The sequence below is a fragment of the Plasmodium brasilianum genome, chromosome 5 (genome assembly GCF_023973825.1).
Source record: "Plasmodium brasilianum strain Bolivian I chromosome 5, whole genome shotgun sequence".
NCBI classification, from domain to species: Eukaryota; Apicomplexa; class Aconoidasida; order Haemosporida; family Plasmodiidae; genus Plasmodium; species Plasmodium brasilianum.
Window position 1 is genome coordinate 307,209 of NC_090118.1, and position 19,287 is coordinate 326,495.

The 19,287-nt window shown below is 28.6% G+C and overlaps 5 protein-coding genes across 5 annotated transcripts; 1 reads left to right on the forward strand and 4 right to left on the reverse strand.

Annotated features, from left to right (window-relative positions):
• Window positions 1-857: 857 nt before the first annotated feature.
• On the reverse strand, window positions 858-3,194 carry MKS88_001327 (protein KRI1; the record flags this gene model as incomplete). The annotated part of the gene is made up of 1 exon (XM_067214244.1): window positions 858-3,194. The coding sequence occupies one exon, from the start codon at window positions 3,192-3,194 to the stop codon at window positions 858-860; it is 2,337 nt and encodes a 778-aa protein (XP_067074699.1).
• Window positions 3,195-4,627: 1,433 nt separating this feature from the next.
• On the reverse strand, window positions 4,628-5,531 carry MKS88_001328 (ATP synthase-associated protein; the record flags this gene model as incomplete). The annotated part of the gene is made up of 3 exons (XM_067214246.1): window positions 4,628-4,890; window positions 5,100-5,186; window positions 5,492-5,531. 3 exons carry the CDS (start codon window positions 5,529-5,531, stop codon window positions 4,628-4,630), a joined length of 390 nt encoding a protein of 129 aa, XP_067074700.1.
• Window positions 5,532-6,259: 728 nt separating this feature from the next.
• On the forward strand, window positions 6,260-6,715 carry MKS88_001329 (SAYSvFN domain-containing protein; the record flags this gene model as incomplete). Its single annotated transcript, XM_067214247.1, has 1 exon — window positions 6,260-6,715. One exon carries the CDS (start codon window positions 6,260-6,262, stop codon window positions 6,713-6,715), a length of 456 nt encoding a protein of 151 aa, XP_067074701.1.
• Window positions 6,716-7,684: 969 nt separating this feature from the next.
• On the reverse strand, window positions 7,685-10,901 carry MKS88_001330 (uncharacterized protein; the record flags this gene model as incomplete). The annotated part of the gene is made up of 10 exons (XM_067214248.1): window positions 7,685-7,864; window positions 8,017-8,083; window positions 8,240-8,310; window positions 8,466-8,583; window positions 9,396-9,490; window positions 9,814-9,912; window positions 10,035-10,142; window positions 10,332-10,427; window positions 10,681-10,739; window positions 10,829-10,901. 10 exons carry the CDS (start codon window positions 10,899-10,901, stop codon window positions 7,685-7,687), a joined length of 966 nt encoding a protein of 321 aa, XP_067074702.1.
• Window positions 10,902-12,152: 1,251 nt separating this feature from the next.
• Window positions 12,153-18,969, reverse strand: MKS88_001331 (uncharacterized protein; the record flags this gene model as incomplete). Its single annotated transcript, XM_067214249.1, has 2 exons — window positions 12,153-12,222; window positions 12,425-18,969. The coding sequence occupies 2 exons, from the start codon at window positions 18,967-18,969 to the stop codon at window positions 12,153-12,155; spliced, it is 6,615 nt and encodes a 2,204-aa protein (XP_067074703.1).
• Between the last annotated feature and the right edge of the window lie 318 nt (window positions 18,970-19,287).

The following is a 19,287-nucleotide window of genomic DNA, read 5'->3' on the forward strand; positions in this document are numbered from 1 at the left end:
GTTTTTTTTAAATCATAAAAAAAAAAAAATCATACTCTGCTGTTATAATTACGTCTAAAAAGGGTCAAATTTGTGTGTACGCGCGTAAATAAATAAGTATATATATATATATAATATATGTGGGTATAAATACCCTTACATGCATACATACATTTGTATGTAAATCGTTTAAGTTAGAAAGCACTTTTTTTCAAATATAACTTCTTCTTTCCACTTTTCATAAAAAGTAAAATACTTCCGTTTTGGTTTTAACTATAATGAAAAGAATTACACATATGCGCGTATATATATGTACATGCACACATACATACATACATACATACATACATACATACATACATACATACATACATACATACATACATACATACATACATACATACATACATACATACATACATACATACATACATACATACATACTTGTGCGCGTACATATGTGAGCATACTTCATACACATTAATAACGCACATTTCACTTAATATACACCTTTTTAATTCAAAAAATTTACATTTGTGTTCTCCTGTTTAATTCATGATTTAAAATTTCCCGATTTTTTTATATTATTAACTTTTCAAATTTTTATTTTGAAATTTTGTATGCGCATTAATGTACCTGTACATACATTTATGTTTGTATACAACACCTGTACATATACAGGTATAGTTTGTATTGGTCTGATTAGACCTTCCTGTTCTCATTAATTCCATTCCACAATTTTCTTCATTCTGTAGTATATTTTAAATATAATCCGGATTCCCAACCATTAAGTCGTTTTTGTTGTACTGTCTTGTTTTGTTTCATTGTGCTTTGTTTTTTTCCGGTATCATCACTTGGTCTCAAATACCCACCAACCCCTACAGATATGGAGAAATATACTTTATTGGAGCCATTTTATTTAATGTTGCATCGTCTGTTTTCAAAATAAAATCAGTAGTAAGTTTGAACGATTTTGGTTTTACTTTAATATATTTAAATCTAATAGGCATATCATCAATTAAATCCTCGTAACCGCTTGAATCATTTTCTAAATATTCCATTTGGTCATAGCTATTGTACAAATTATTATTATTATTATGAACATGTTCATTGTTATTGTTAAATTGGGAATTTTCATTCTTCACAATATTGCTATTTCCATAATTTTCTGGAGGTACACAATTTCTAGGTACTAATAGTTTATTTAATTTATGCTCATGAATTGTTTTTTTGAAGCATTTTTTACATAATGCAAAATTTTCACAAGTTGTACATTCATAAACGTAACTTAGAGGATTAATAGGGTGTTCACATTCATCACACAAAAACCATAAATCGTTAACATCATTATGGTTATTATCGTCAATATAACCACTATCATCTACATAATTTGAATTATTATATTTGTCTACATCTTTTTCTGATTTCATACTCCCTTTGCAATGAGTACTATGTACTGTCCAATTGTGTCCTTTGTCAGCTTTCCTGGTATCATTATTCATAAATCCCCCACTTTTGTTATTATCATCAGTGTAAACATTCACCGGTGTATTGGTTTTTGTCGTATTATTAGTAGTATTCTTTTTATCAGTATTAATATTATTTTTTTCTTTTTTTAATTCATCTAAAATTTTTTTTTTTCTCTCTCTCTGTTTTTTTCTTTTTTCCCTTCTTTTTTCCTTCTTTTTTTTCTTTTTTAAGTCTTGTCTTACACTATTGCCTATTTTACGTGGAATTGAATTTATAACATTCCCATTTTGTTCTTCATAACGAAAATTGTACGTTTTTTCAAAACGTTCAGCTTTTTCTAATTCTTCTTCATCAATTTCATCTATTTCTTCATAAGGATTATGGATTTTATCCTCTCTCCACATTTCTTTTAAAATATAATCTCGTAAAAATTCTTCATCTTTATTTAAATTATCTTTCCAATATTCTTTTAATAAATTGTCTTCTTCTTTCATAGGTACTTTTGACGTTTTTAGAAAATTTTCATAATACATTTTCTCTTCCATTATTTCCTTTTCATTTTTTTCTTTAACTGTAAAAAAATTATCACTCTCAGCATTGTCATTTTGCTCCTCTGCAATTTTGCAAGCTTCATGTATTTTTTTTTTTAATTCTTCCTGCTCCTCCAAATAACTCTTTTTATTTTTTCCTGAACATATTTCCTTTTCTTTACTTAGTAACTCTTCCTCTTCCTTATCAAAAGCCTGCGATCCTTCTTTTAACAATATGTTTTTAAAATAATCTGAATAGTTCAGGAAATATTTCGCTTCTTTATTCTTTTTATCATTTTGTCCATATTGCTCATTTTGATCTCTGCACCCATTTTGTTCATTTTGCTCATTTTGTTCATTTTGCTCATTTTGTTCATTTTGCTCATTTTGTTCATTTTGCTCATTTTGCTCATTTTGCCCATTTTGCCCATTTTGCCCATTTTGCCCATTTTGCCCATTTTGCCCACAATTTTTGAAATTTATAAGTACATTGTTCACATTTTTTTTTTTTTTTTTTTCATTTATATCATTTTCTTCTTCACTCTGTTTTGTTACATCGTCATTCGATACGTCGGTATCAAAATCGCTATCATGAAAAAAAAATTCCTCTTTTTTGTCCAACAAATTTGTATCTTTATTTTTCAATTTAAGCAAAAGGTCACTAAATTTTTTCTTAAATTTCGATGTTAATAGTAACCCATCATGATCTTCATCACTACTCGAACTATTCTCATCACTACTTAATGTTACCTCTTCCTCCTCGTTAGTTTTAATAAAATCATTCTTAATGCCACTCTTTGATTTATTTTTTTCATTATGTTCTTTTCCCTTTTCCCTTCCTTTTTTTTTATCGCCTAATTCTTCTCCATCCATGGAGTCATTATATACAAGACAACCTTCAGAATTATTATTATTGCTATCACTATTATTACTATTATTACTGTTACTGTTATTACCACTGTTACTAATACTATTATTATTATAATCCTTTAAAGCATCTGGTTCATCGTTCAATTCCTTATCCGAATGAACGATAACATTTTCACCTGTGTTTTTTTTCCTTTCTTTTTTTTCCTTAACACGTAATTTCTTTTTTTTTGAATATATCGTCCTTTTACTCGCTCTCGAGGATACTCCTTCTTTCTCTTCTTTATCTGAACACTTAATTTTTTTTTTTAATTTCTTTATTTTGCCCTTTTCTATATTATTTTTCATCTTTTTTCGCAATATTCTAATGTTATTAACTGGCAAATCATACGTCCATATATATATATATATATTTATATGTAATATGTAACGTACAGAGTTACTTGTGTATACATTTATTATAGCATATTACATAAAGTTTACTGCAATACAATGTATATGCAGTTGTATACATTATAATGTTCATAATGTATTCACGTATTTCTTACATTTCAGTAATTTCAAATGTAGGCATAATAGTGAATATTTTCGAAGTTTTTTTTTTTTTTTTTTAATTTTAAATTTCAAAACAATAAAAATATATATCATTTAAAATTATTTATCTTAATTTTCTAAATGTACAGTATAACATAAATGGTATAAAATAGAGAAACTTTAAAAAGCAAAATTGCAAAAAATTAAAAAAAAAAAAAATCTTTTTTTTATTTTTTTACCATTTTTATTTTCGGATATGTTCGTAGTGTATTTTAATTTTTATGTTCCTCGAAAGATTAGGTCAAGGAGCAAGAGCGGAAAAAAATATGATTAATAAATTAGCATATTTATAATATATATATATATATTTATTTATCTATTTTGTTCATTTTTTTTTGTTCTTGTATTATGTTTATTTTTTTTTTTTTGTGGCCACATCAACCGTATGAAGCGCATTTTCCATTTATAGTAGCTTTTACAGCTAAAAACAATACTACTAAATTAAAAAGCAGAATAAATTTTTAAAAAGCAGGGAAAGACGAATAAAAGAGAGTTAATTCATTTTTCCGAAAAAATAAAAAAAAAAAAAGAAGCAAAATATAAGATAAAAATGGCAAAGTGAAATATGAATATGCTAATAAAAAAAAGGTTGTATTATTAAAAAGTTGTATGAATTATACTATTTTGTTCCATTTTGCAGAAGTGTGTTATTCATTTATGCTTATATGCATGGGTATATAAAAGTATAGTGTTATACACTACATCCTTTATTTATTTTATTATACTTTATTTTGAACATATGCGTAATGTATTCTTGATTTCTTCATACCAAAAAAAAAAAAAATAAAAAAAAATAAAAAAAAAAATAAATAAATAAATAAATAAAACAGTGTATAATGAAAAAGGGGATATGCGATTATTCAAATGATCATGGTTAAACATTATTCCAACTTCTTAATAGGGGTTAGAGCCTATATTTATCATCCCTTCAAAATAAAAAAGTGCATAAACATGTATAAATACGTACACTCATGGATGAAACATGTTAATATTTTGAATTCGAAATATTACTTAAATATGCAAAATAATAAGGATATATGTACGAATATGTATAAAAAGGACTTTGTTATTTTATTTTATTTAGTACAGAGGTTGAAAAGGTAGCCTTAATGCAACTGGATCATAGTATTTGCATAAGTTTCCTAAAATGGGAAAATCGAATTAAACACCATTTTATTGAAATAGTATTAGCTGTGTAAAAACTTAGGTTGTAATTCTCTTAATATTACGTGTATCTCTCTCTCTCTCTTTCTTTTTCTTTTTTTGTTTTTGTTTTTTTGTCTTATTCTTTTACCAATATATTTCATAGACAAATTATAACCCTCATCATTGTAAAATAACATTTGCTTCTCCATAAATCTTCTTCTACTTTCATTTGACACATGTAATGTGTCGAAGTAGGTGATTTTTAAATATCTATAAAAGTAATAACATCCATAATAAAACAAGCCTGACGCATGCATAAAAAAAAAAAAAAAAAAATGAACAGTACATGTTCACAAAAGGTACATTATTTCGTTAAGCAATTGTGTATAAAAAAAAAAAAATAAATCATTCGTACAAAATTAAGATATATTAGTGTATTATGTACAAAATAAAACAAGCAAATATTTATAAATTGAACATTTTGGAATTTTTCCATATATTCAAGTTTTGTACCTCCAAATACTCCGAATAGGACACTGTGCGCTACGCTTGGACCTTTAAGTCCTCTGTACATTTTGCTGCAGCATTTTTTGCAAAAACCTGAAGGGGCGAACGAAAAAGTGGACATGAAAAACATGGAAATAAAGGAAGAAACATGCGCAAAAATGATAGCAAAAATGATAGCAAAAATGATAGCACAAATGAACGCACAAATGAACGCACAAATGAACACACAAAGGAACGCACAAATGAACGCACAAATACGGGCATAAATTAACGCATAAATTAACGCATAAAATAAACGTATATATTTTCCCTCAAAAAACGTATTTGCTAATCATCTTTTGCTCCTTAACAATATGTCAATTTTCGTGAACTCATAAATACGACATTACATACATTACCTGTTTTCTTCTTTTCCTCTTCCTGTACGTTATTTTTCATTTTCTGATTATACCCCTTTTTTTACAAACTATAAATGAATTTGAATCTTTAGAAATAAAAATTACGAGCAAATTTTAAATTGTGCTATTTATAAGATAAAATGTGAACAATAATTAATATAAAATGTTCATTGCATAAATAACAGGTTAATGCATTGGTACTCACAACTTATTTTAAAAAGGAAAATGAAAAAAAAAAAAAAAAAAAAAAAATTTACCAATAGTTCGCATATATTCAAAAATGTTAAATCGTACATACGTACGTATATCAAATATATGCTTACATTAAGCACATACACATAACCCTTTTTTTTTTTTTTTTTTTTTGTTAATTACAAATATAGAAAAAACTCATTATGCAATAGCACAGTATTCAAAAAGGAAATTTTTCTAGTTTCATTTTATTTTTTTACACTTGTATTTAGATTATATATACTGTCTCTTTTTTTATGCCCTCAGATTACTTCTTTGGCTACATGGTCAAAAAAAAAAAAAAAAAAAAAGTAAAAAAAGCATAAAAAAAGAAAATATAAAGCAAAAACGAAAACTACGACTGAAACATCCTTTAAAAGAAATGCAGGAGGAATATTTAAAATCGGAGAATTCAGCAACGTTACATTGAAAGGGTGGAATTCAAAACATAGTAATTTATATTTTATTTATTTTTTTTTTTTTTATGTGAAAGGATTACACACAAACAAAACTCGTAACACATCGGTACACGCAGATATGCCGAAAAAAAAGAAGAATTCAAAAAAGAAGAATGGTACGCAATACTTAAACCCGAAAATCGCAACAGCTGTTCTGTTATGTTCATGTTACTTTTTCCATAGCATATTCGGTGTTGTATATGTAATAGTTGTTTTAATAGCCATCATATTTTTAAATTTAGAAAGTAATAAAGACAGTAGAGGTAGTAGTATAAGCGCCTATTCAATATTTAATAAGGGGAAACGATATTTAGTTGGTGACTTAAGAATGAATCAAATAGAAACAGAATTACGAAATGTGAAATATAAAAATGATGATAGCGATGAGAATATTTTAAGGTATAATGATATCGACAAAAACAAAATGTATATTAAAGGATCATCGAAATATAATAATAAATTATGCACATGCGGATCTAACAAAAAATTTAAAAAGTGTTGTGGTAGGATAAAGAATGATTCGTCAGATTTTTAAATAATAAAAAGTCGTAAATAATATGGTTGATTTTTTTTTTTTTTTTTTTTATTACAAAAAATTATCTCACTACTATACATATGCATATACTTAAGTAGACTTCCTTTTTGAAGTTAAAAAAAAGAAGCTTCTTTTACAATTATCTTGTGCCATATATAGTTCCGACTGATTGTCTATGCACATTAAAAGCCCGTGAATGCGTGCACAGAGCGTAAATGATAGTGCTCGCTCGTGTGTGTGCATGTACATAAGCACGCTTATATAAATACATACATATGCATATATAAATGCATACATATGAATATATATATATATATATATATATGTATGTTTGCTTGGACTTAATATTCCTCTCCACAAACTGTGCTATGATTTTTGTACCTCACACCCTCTTCTCCTTTTTTTCCCTGTATACGTAATATGATTATCTGCATAATCGGATTAATTATATGACAACGAAAAATAGGAAAATAAAATTTAAATAAAAAAAAAAAAAAAATTACGTAATATAACACATAAAAAGAATGAGAAAAATATTTTGATTATTGTTAACATATTATTAAAATGACAAAGATGTTTTTAAAAAAAAATTAATTTCTTTACAGAATTTCAAATTAGAAAAATGCCAAACAAAAAATTAGCTCCTCTTTAATTAAATTTGCTTTTTAAATAAAAAAGGATCTTATAAATGTTTGTTCTACAAAAAAAAAGTTATTACGACAAAAAAAAAAAAAAAAAAAAAAAAAAAATAGGAAAAAGTAGGAAAAGGCAGTGATTGAAAAAAGGGAAACTATTACTCCATGTATAGTCAAATTTATAAGCATTTGAGACCCTTTTTACAATATGGAAGGAAAACCATACCCCTCAAGGTCTAAAATGCTTATATATATTTTTTTTAGCAGATGTCACCCATTATTTAATTTATTCATGTACATATATACATATACTTATACATACATATATATATTTTCAAATTTCGTTTTTCCTTTTTGCCTTCAGATTAAATAATTGCGACACAATATTTCCGTTCTGTCGCATCGAGTCAGAATTTCCATAAGTTTTCAATTCTTCATGTATTTTTGAAAATATCCTCTTTACATTTTCAATGTTTGAGTATTCTCGTCCCCTCAGGGTCAAAACAAACTTAACCTGAAAATAAGGTAAAGCAGTGTCACATGCAATATGAGTACATACATACATATATATATATATATATATATATATATATATATGTATATGTGCATATTTGTTCGATCATGTAATATACACAGACTTATAAGTTAATTAAGGACGAAATGTACTCTGTGTCTTCTCAATAAAAACTGCTTCGCGGAATTAATCTTTATTAACAGATCATTAGCAGCAATTCTGAAAAGGAATATATATGCACATGCATAAACACACGCACTAAGGGACATGCATAATGTGCACATAAACACATACGTGCAACTGTGTTTGCTGTCTTTTTTTTTTTTTGTGTTTTTTTTTTTTTTTTTTCCGCTTTATTTTTTCATTCCCATTTACCGTGGAGTTATTCTCAACTGTTTGACGGACTTGTTTTCGGCTTTAAGCTTTAACTGCTTCATTTTTTTTTCCTTGTAAAATTATTAAAAGAATATATAATCGTTATTTTTCTTTTTTTATTCATTATACAGAGGATTTAATTATCACTTAAAATACTACTTTTAGCAATGCTGTCTTAATTTTTTTTTTTTTTTTTGTTTTATTTTACGATTTATTTGTGGACTACCTGCAAGTATCTTTCACGCCCCTCCGAGTAGTTTGTTGTTTCATTCGATTCTTTCAAATAAAAAAACTTCGTAGAGAAAGTATTAGGCATGTAAAAGCAGTTAACATAATTATAGTCACTATAATTTACGAAATAAAAGAATACATGAGCAAAGAAGAAAAGAAAAAAATTAATTAACATTATACAAAATGTTAACCACAATAAAAAAAAAAAAAAAAAAAAGAAAAAAAAACAATAAAAAAAAAAAAAAAAAAAAGAGAAAAAAAAGGTAAAAAAGGAGGTGAAAAAAAAAAGGTCAATAATTAGCAGGTCGCAAAAGATTTTCATGGAAGATTCATCTGTTCTAATTAAATTTTATAAGAAAATGTTCAAAATTATTTAAAAAAAAAAAAGGGATATAATGTTATGTATATATGTTCCGTATAGAGTTACAAAAAAAAAAAAAAAAAAAAAAAATCGAAGATATTGAACAGATTGAAAAAAAGGAGATGAGAAAATATAAAAAAAAGGAGGAAGAAACTATAATAAATAAAAAAAAAAAAAATAAAATAAAATATTAACGTGTAACAGAGCTGTAGTGCATGGGCAAAGAATATGAATGTTAAAAGTTTTGGAATACTTGCTACTGACAGCTATATATAGCTACTTATATTTCTATGTATGCTCTAACTATTTTTTACACAAATATTTTTATTCTTTCATTTGATGAGAGCGTAATGCCCATTAAGGGTCTTTTGGAAAAATATTCAACAAGTCTGCATATTCCATTTGAGCAAGAACAAATAACACGCCAACAAAAAATAAAAAAATGAAGAATAAAAAAATAAATAAAAAATAAAAAAATAAATAAAAAATAAAAAAATTAAAGAAAAAAAAAAAAAAAAGAAAAGCTTATACTTTTTTTAATGCTTATATTGCATATTTATTAACAAGTTAAACATGTTGGTATATTTGTTCGAATTGCATTCGTAAAATTTTTCTTTCTTCCGATAAAGATCTAATAATTCGTATGAGCTCATGTCAAACTGAGAGGACGAAATTATTGCGGCCAGGGGTGCATGGAGGAGAATAATAATATACAAAAATAAAATAAAGTTATGAAATATCATAATTGGCAAAGGTTAATATATGAGTATAATAAACTAAAAAAAGTTGGACGAAAAGTAGTTCATGTGACCTTTTTTTCACGCCCATGCATACATACATACATAAACACACACACACGCACACTCACTCGTACACACATACTCACTCGTACACACATACTCACTCGCACACGCATACTCACTCGCACACACATAATCACTCGCACACACATAATCACTCGTACACACATATTCACACTTACATTGTCTTTTATTTGGGCATCCGCTCCGTTTTTTATTAGTAAGGAGAAGAATTCGAAAAATCCGTTTTTTATGGAAATATGTAAAGCTGTGTCTCCCTCCTGTTTTTATTTTACACACAAAAGTACATCAATATTTAAAACACACAAACTATGTGAACGTGCATTTATATTAGTTCCTTTTTTTAAAATAAATTTTTGTGTTATATTTTTTCACTTTTAACCTTATTTCTTATATTAATGATATCTTTAATATAACTTCGACAAAGAATATCCAGGCAGTAAATGTTATTGTTCAATGCAATAATATGCAAGCAAGTATCTCCGTTTGCCTGAACAAGTAAGGAAATAGAAAAATAAAAGGAAAGCTATTTGATGAGAAATGTAAATGGAGAGCATATTTTAGATAATTTTTTCTTGTCGTCGATCTTATTTGTCTTTTAATAATTAATCTTTTAAAAGATTTTTTTTTTTTTTTTTTCATTTGCATATTCCTAGATTGTTTTTATATTTCTTTTTACATTAATATGTTTATGGTCACATCCTTTGCTTAAGAGAAAATAAAACATGTTGGCGTCTTCATTGTGGGAGCATATGTGAAGCAGGCTGTTGTCGTTCTGATGAGTAATTGTACATATACGTGTGAGTTTACATGAATAAATATGTGTGCATATATATCTGTAACACGTGAATGTGTAACGAAATTTTGACTTATGTGAGAATACTTTTAAAAAATGAAACAATGACATTTGTTCAATTTTTTACGAGTACATAAAAATCAAGTTCACTTCATTTTACTTTGTTTTATTCTGTTTTACTTTGTTTTATTTGTTTTACTTTGTTTTATTTGTTTTACTTTATTTTTCTTACCATAAATTTGCTATTTATGTCATTTTTTTTTAACAATTTTTTCGCTCTTTTCAAGTTTCCTACCACGTAAATATAGAGAAAAATGCATGTTCAGAGGAATAATAAATGTGATCACGCATATATGCGCGAACGTATGTGTTATACATACCTATAAAAACAGACAGACCTAGGTCAGACAACTTATCGCGCACACTGTTGTTTGTTAAAGTTACTGAAATCATTATTTTTTGACGCCTTTGTAAACTTTATATAATGAGCTTATATATATATATATATATATATATGTGTCTCATTTCACATGGAATAGGAAATGAAATTTATTTATTTTTTTTTTTGTATTTATTTCTTATAATGTTAACTGTCTTAAATGTTATGTATTATGTATTAAGTATTATTTTTTTTTATTTTTGCGAATTGAGAAAATGTAGTAACAAACGCCAGTTCGTGAGAGGTTGCTCTATCCCCTTTCCTTTTTTTTTTTTTTTATTTGCTTTATTTTATTATACTATAATAAACTATACTATACTATAATATACTACACTATACTTTAATATATCATATTATACTTTATTTTATTTTTTTTATTTCTCATTGTATTATGTATATTTTATATATTTCTTTTTTTTTTTTTTTTTGAACATTTTAAAACATATATTTTGAGGTTTCCTTCGCATTCCTTTACAAAAAGAACAAAATTTGCAATTGTGCTTCTTCAGACATTAAAGCTAAAAAATAACATTTGAAGAAAAAAAAATGGAGTTTATGTTAAGTAAATGGAAGTTCACCTAAAATACCCTGCCTTTGTTATATCACATGTTAACATTTTTAAATCACCTACATTTCGAATTATTTTTCTTTATTTTTTTTTTTTATTTTTATTTTTTTTTTTTTTTCTTTCGGTATATATAGAAAGGTAACATGCACGTGCATCTTAACATATGTGCTAAGACATACCATTGTATATCCATTTTTTCATATTATTTTTTCTTCCCACATTTTCAAATATAAAATATACGCATACATGATGTATATGTGTAGTATTCGCCCCACTCTCCCACCTCTCATTATTCTGAATAAAAATTTTCCTTACACATATATTTAACTTTTTACAAATATGTTTCGACGGCTCTTCCGCTGAATGGTAAAAATGTACCATTCAAAAACAAAAAAAAAAAAAAAAAATAATAAAATAAAGAAGAAATAAAGAAGAAATAAAGAGGAAGTCCTGTATTTTTGTTTTATTTTCAAAACAATTAAGAAGTTAATATGAGTAACTAAAAAAATAAAGTGAAAAGATGTTGAGTAAAATATCACAAAATAAAGGCGTATATCGATACATATACATATACATATATGTACATTAAGACATTCACAAATTTGCGTTCAAACGCATAAGCATCTTGTGCTAGACAAATTATTAAAAATACACAAAAGGTAGGAACAACAAGATATTTAAACTTGACAATTTAATTTTAAATATCAATAGGTAAATTATTTTTTAGTCTCTTTTTTCTCTCGTCCATGAGCCATTGCACAAAAGTTCTGCAAAAAGGGAAAAAAATAAAAAGGTACAAAAAAAAAAAAAAAAATGAAAAAATATTAAGAAAATATAAAATAACATTCGAAGTACGCAAATATGTACGACTGGAAAATCACTCTCTAGAAAAAAAAAAAAATTATAGAATTAAAAAAAGGCAAGAAGTTAGACATGAGCAATATAAGTGAACATCTATTTTATGCTTACTTTTTTTTTTTGTTTCCTTTGTTTTCTTTTTGTACATTCGATTTTTTCAATTTTTCATTGTCTATGACGAAGTTTAAAGCAACATCCAACGGAATGTAGTTTTCTTTGTTTTTTAAAATATTAATTTTTGGTATCCCCTTGTCAGACGATGATAAGGAAGATTTCAAGTTGTTATCTTCTTTGATGCTCACTTTATTTATGTTTGAATTCTTATTAATCATGTAAGCTTGTTCTGTTTCTGTTTGGCTTGGGGGCACCTTGCTCCTGTTTTCGTTCACGCTTTCGTTTGTTGTCCTCTCTCTATCTCTCTCTTTATCGTCCCATTTAGGTTTCGGCTTCGTTTTCTCTTTTTCATTCTCTTTATCTTTGTCTTTTTTTTTTTTGTCTTCAGTTCCACTCGTCAGTAAAATGGACTCATTCTTTGCAGGTCCGCCTGATGAGCCTTTACTCTCTTTTACTCCATTATAGCACTCGTTAGAGTTAATGCTATTGTTACTTTTTTTTTCTTTTTTTTCTTTTTTTAATTTTTTATTTTCCGGGTGGTTCGTGTGTTCTCCTTCGTTATCTTCACCCACAACACATACTTCATCCTCATTGTACACTTCATCCTCATTGTACACTTCATCCTCATTGTACACTTCATCCTCATTGTACACTTCATCCTCATTGTACACTTCATCCTCATTGTACACTTTATCCTCATTGTACATTTCATCCTCATTGTACACTGCAACCTCTTCTTTCGCTTCATCCCTTTCGGCCTCACCTCTCTTGTACAATGGACCATTCCTTAACCTATTTTCATACTTTATGGAGCACAGTTTATTCAGAATATCATCATTGTTGTTATTCTTATAGTGATTAACTGGGTGCACGCTTTTCATATCATCCGAATATTTTTTTTTCTTTGTTGTTCTATTTATGGATGAGCCCCTACACTTTTTATGTGTGTCCGTGTTATACGGGTAATCATTTCCATTTGGATTATAATATCCATTATGGTAACAGCAGTCGTTGGGGAAATTGCAATTATTGCGCGTTTTCTTTTGCGATGCCCTTATTTGTTTACCTGACTCATTTATATCTTTTTTTTTCCAACTTCCATCACTATCGGTGAGTATCACTTTAGGTTTCGTGATGTTCAACTTTTTTAAATTCTCCTCGTCCTGTTCCTTATGATAAGAATAAGTGGACATAACTTCCTTTTTCATGGTTGACCTTTTAATACCATTTAAATAATTATAATTAAAATCATCAAACTTTATTCTGCTTAATGATAGTAAGTTTTCATCAAAACTATTTGAAAGAGAATGGTCAACTGACGAACGCGTGTTAGTGTTATGAAAAAAATGATCAGAACATTCTTGTAAGTACAAATTGTCACTTATATCATAATAGTGATTCTTCGTTTTATTATTCCATGTTTCATCGTACAAATTACGGTACATATATTTGTAATAGCTCCCATCGCTTGAAAATTCATCATATAATTTCCTTCTCATCCTCCTCTTCTTCTTATTATTCTTTTCTTTTTTCTTACTATTGCAAAAATTTTCATTTTTTTCATTACCTTGTTTAGTATATTCATACATATCACTACTGTTCATCTTTTCCTCTTTTTTTCCCCCTCCATCTACCTGTGCATTCTGTTGATCATCTCTTCTTCCATTCTCTTCAACCTCATTGGTACTATTCTGAATAACAATTTTTTCCCCTTGAGCCATTATTTTTTTTTCGTTGAATTCTCTACGTATTCTTAATTTTTCTTCAAACTCTTTTCTAATTTTTAATTCATATAATTTTCTTTTCATGTTTATTTCATTTTTTAATTTGTTTTCCTCGTCAATTTCTATCTTTTCTCCGTTAAAATGTCTTTTTATCATCTTTAATCTTTCCTCTATTTTATCATTCGACAGTTCGTACTTCCCTTCTGTGTGTACATTGCCATTGTAATTACTACCATCATCATTAATAACATTAGTTCTAACGCGTTTAATTATGTCTTCGTATTTTTTTCTAACCTGCGCAGCATAGTCCACACTTGACAGAAGCGGATCCGCGGGAATGTTACTACTGCTATTATTTTTGTTACTTTTGCTACTATTTTTGTTACTACTGCTATTATTTTTGTTACTACTGCTATTATTATTCTTACTACTGCTATTATTAATGTTACTACTGCTATTATTATTCGTACTACTTCCATTATTATTGTTACTACTTCCATTATTATTGTTACTACTTCCATTATTATTGTTACTACTTCCATTATTATTGTTACTACTTCCATTATTATTGTTACTACTTCCATTATTATTGTTACTACTTCCATTATTATTGTTACTACTTCCATTATTATTGTTACTACTGCTATTATTGTTGTTTCTACTACAACTGCTACTGTTCTTGTTCTTACTAGGATGGAAATTAATTGAGTGAAATGATTCGTTCTTCCCTTTTACCTTATCAACTTTCCCCCCTCTTGCGTCTTCAAATAACACTTGTTCATGAAACTCCTTTGTGTTGTCCTTTAACAAACAATTCTCCTTATAGGTATTATGTTCTACATTCGTAAACTTGTTTGTGATACGTTTCTTCCTTTCACGTAAGCCGATTAACGTGCTGTTGATATGTACATTACTTTTCTTTTCACCATTCATGTAGTATAATTTATTTACCTGATTATCTGTCCTATCGCTCGTATTAGTAACTCCATTTATGACTACATTCAACGGTTTGTTGTACCTTTTCAATAATATATTACTTTCATCTGTAGACAATTCCTTATTTTCTTTTTCATCAATGGAATGAAACTTTTCTGAAATTTTTTTTTTTATATTTTTCTCTTCCCCAGATGAGATAACATCTGCATATAATTTTCTGCCAATAGTATGACTTATATTAGCATTGGGCAAAATACCATTTTGTTTTACTATTATATTTTCCTCTTTCTTCTCAATATAATTTCTACTATATACACGACTACTATCTGTAGCATCTTTTTGTTTCCCTACTATATTATTATTGTTCACACCAAATGGTAAAACATTTTTACCACCATGCAGTACACTATTTTTATTTAACTTAGATATCATGTATGTATTTGTGCTTACATTCTTTACCATATCTCTAGTTAAATTACATTTTTCATTGAAATTTTTGAAAATCCTGTCTTTTAAGATGCCAGACAGACTCCTTAATTCCTTTTTCTCTTTATCCACTTCTATCCTCTCTTCATTTTTATAAAGTTTTGTATCCTTATTCCTTTCATGTACTCGTAATACCGTTTTGTTTTTAAAAAAATGGGAACTTATAACTTTCTCTTTCCTCTCTTCACTTAATGAACGACTTGTCTTATTGTCTCTCTTTTCGATTCCCCTGTTTGTGCTTAAGTACCACTCACTGGGGGGGTCAATTTTAAAATTATTTAGGGAACCATTTTTATTGTTAAGGCCATTGTTAAGGCCATTGTTAAGGCCATTGTTGAGGCCATTGTTAAGGCCATTGTTGAGGCCATTGTTGAGGCCATTGTTGAAACATTCTAGAGGGCTATTTTTTTGTTCACTTTTGAGCTCACTTTTGCAGTCATAGGATTGCGTTTGTTCCCCTTTCCCATTCACCTTCAAAGAAATAATACTTCTTCTTCTCAACTCAAAATATTTCTCTTTCAGATCATTCCAATTTACCTTTTCAATGTCTTTTTTCGTTTTATAACAATTAACGTTCAACTCGGAACCTGTGTATCGCAGTTCTTCTTCAGTCGTTCGTTGTAGCTGTGATGGCAGTTGTACTGGCTGCTGATGTTGCAGCTGTTCTTCGTCTTCCTTCTTTTTCTCATTGCCCTCGTTCGATGATAGCCGCCGCTCCGCGGTATCACAATACAGTAATGTGTCTTTGTTTTTAATATTCCTTACGTTTCTTTCATCTGATGGCTCGTTATTATTTCTCTTACTAATTGCATCCATCATTTTTGAACCCTTATCATTCTGCTCCTTCAATATATAGTCATTTTTCACCTGACCACGCAAGGATTTTACAACATCATCATGCGTACTATAAGTAATGATTGTTTTGTTTCCATTTGGTATGCTTGCACCCATCTTCTCATCAAAGTCTTTCACATATAATTCGCTTTTTTTTTGGACATCTGTTATGGTGTCCTCTAAATTTTTCTTATTAAACATATTCACTTCATTGTTTTTATATACAATTGATTTATTCTTATCTTCAAAGAGAGTGTTCTTTGCACTGTTGCAATCGTCGTTATGTGTTACAAACGAGTTTGCATCTTTTGTATATGTCTTAGTCCCATAGTTATTAATACATGCGGCATTACTACTACTAATATCACCATCGATGCTCCTATCCTTTCGCATGATTCCATTCACATCTAAAGAATTCGTTTCCTCTATTTTTTGACCACTGCTGATCATGTGCATGCCGTTCTGTGCATCCTCTTTCAACTCAATCGACCTTTCTATTAATTTGATTTCCTCAAATTTGTCTCTTATTCTTTTTTCCTCACCACACATTACCGATTCGTTAAATAGGCTTCTAAGTTCTGAAGTTTTGCTAAGGTACAAATTGGTATGCTCCTTCTTCTTTGACCCTTTTTTTTCCCGTTCCCCCATGTTAGTCACTACTATGTTAGCTGCTCCCCCCACCATGGTCTCCTTAAACTCCTTAGATTCCTTAAAATTAATTAGTCTCAATTCCTCCAATTTCATGTTCTCTTTTCCTTTTCCATTTAATAACAATTCATGGTCATTCATGCAAATGGTATGGTTATAGGTGGGTGGTGGTGATGCTTGAATATGAATAGCATCGCTGTGGTGAACTGCCTGTGTGTAATTCCCTTTGCTGACATGATGTACTTTATCTGTAGACTCATTTTTGTTGTCTTCACTAGTACTGGAATAAATATTTAACTCATCTGGCACTTTGCTATAATTAAATTTAACGTTGAAATTATTTTTTTGACTCTTTTTATTTGGCTCCTTAGGTGAATATGTCCCCTTTTGAACTTCTTCCCCTTCGTTTCCCCCTTCATTTTCCCCTTCGTTTTCCCCTTCGTTTCCCCCTTCGTTTTCCCCTTCTTTTTCCACTTTCACTTCCACTTCTGTTTTTTTCACTTCCATTTCTGTTTTTTTCACTTCCACTTCTGTTTTTTTCACTTCCACTTCTGTTTTTTTCACTTCCTCTTCCCCCTCTCCTCCTTTTTTTTTATTCTTTTTTTCCTCATAACTCAACGTAGCGCAAACTTCATGGTACTTGACCCCTGCACCTACCTTTGCACTCCTGTCCTCAAAATTCAAATCAATCTTGCATTTTTTATCCTTGATCATCTTATCATAACTATTGCACTCGTGATTTTTTTTCCTTTCTTCAAAATTTAAAATAATGGCACGCTTATAATGGTCATTAGATGTATCATCATTCATGTAATTATGTTCAATGATTTTTTGATATTGCCTTTTTTTTAAATTATTATCCTCCATCAGCTGTGCTTCCTTTTCACTTTCTCCGTATTTATTCATATACTTCGTAGGGTATTCCCTCACATTTTTTTTATCTCCTTTCGTCAATGTTAACAAGTCGTTATATTCATGCTCGTCGTGATGATTAGGGGCAAGACGAATCTTATCATCACTGATATACTCCTCATTGGCAGTTCTTACCCCATCAATCGCACACTTGTCACTTGCATATTCATTACTCATATACTTGGCACTCAAGTACTTACCACTCCTTTTCGAGTAGAAAGTTCGTTCCGATTCTTTGCTACTACATTTACTGCTATTCATATTAACAAAAGTAGTTAGGTGTTCAATGCCATTTTTATCCGGCAATGATATCATATTTTTTTTATATTTGCTTATAATATCGTTTATTTTTTTTCTTTTTAACTCTTTATCATTGTTTTCATCATATAAATGATGTTTTTTCTTATTTGTGAGAAGCATATTACTACCCCTTAACTTGTAGTTAACATCCTTTTTATTAATTTCATTTAATTTTACTATCATTTCACTATTCATTGCACTAATTGGTTCTTTGCCCTCTTTATTCTTATTATTATCATTGTTATTATATTTATCATTTGCGCTTTTCTCCTGTCCAACAGATTTGCAAATTTTGTTGTCAAGATGAAGCTTCTTTTCATTGAAGAAACTTATGAATGCGTTATTCTTTTCCTCTACTGTTTGTTTATTACTTGCTTGTTTATCAAAGGTGTAACTAATATTTTTCTCTTCCTTCTTTACTTCGTTTATTCGTTCGCTCGTCTGGCTCTTCATCTGTTCTCCCATCTGTCCGCTCATTTGTCCTCCCATCTGTCCATTCATTTGTCCTCCCATCTGTCCATTCATTTGTCCTCCCATCTGTCCATTCATTTGTCCTCCCATCTGTCCATTCATTTGTCCTCCCATCTGTCCGTTCATTTGTCCACTCATCTGGTTGCCTATCACTTTTCCTATTCCCTTTTCCTTTAGCTTGTATCCGAAATTACAATCCATAACTTTTAAAACTGCGTAATTTATTGTCATCTTTTTAGAGCGCCACGCGCACTTGTGTTACATTTCAACGGCGTGCTAAAACTAAGTATATTGTCATATATAAAAAAAAAAAAAAATATATATATATAGATAGATAGATACAATGGCAAGATCACCTACTTACATGTCTGTAGAGGTGCTCTTGGTTCGTGTAAAAATACAATGTAATATTATACATATATATGTGCACATGGGTAGCCAGATTTTATTTATATTTGTTATTTTTACTTCGTTATATTGCCGTATTTCGCTATATTGCAATACTTTGTTATATTTTTTTTTGGGGGCAGCACAAAATGTTCATGTTAC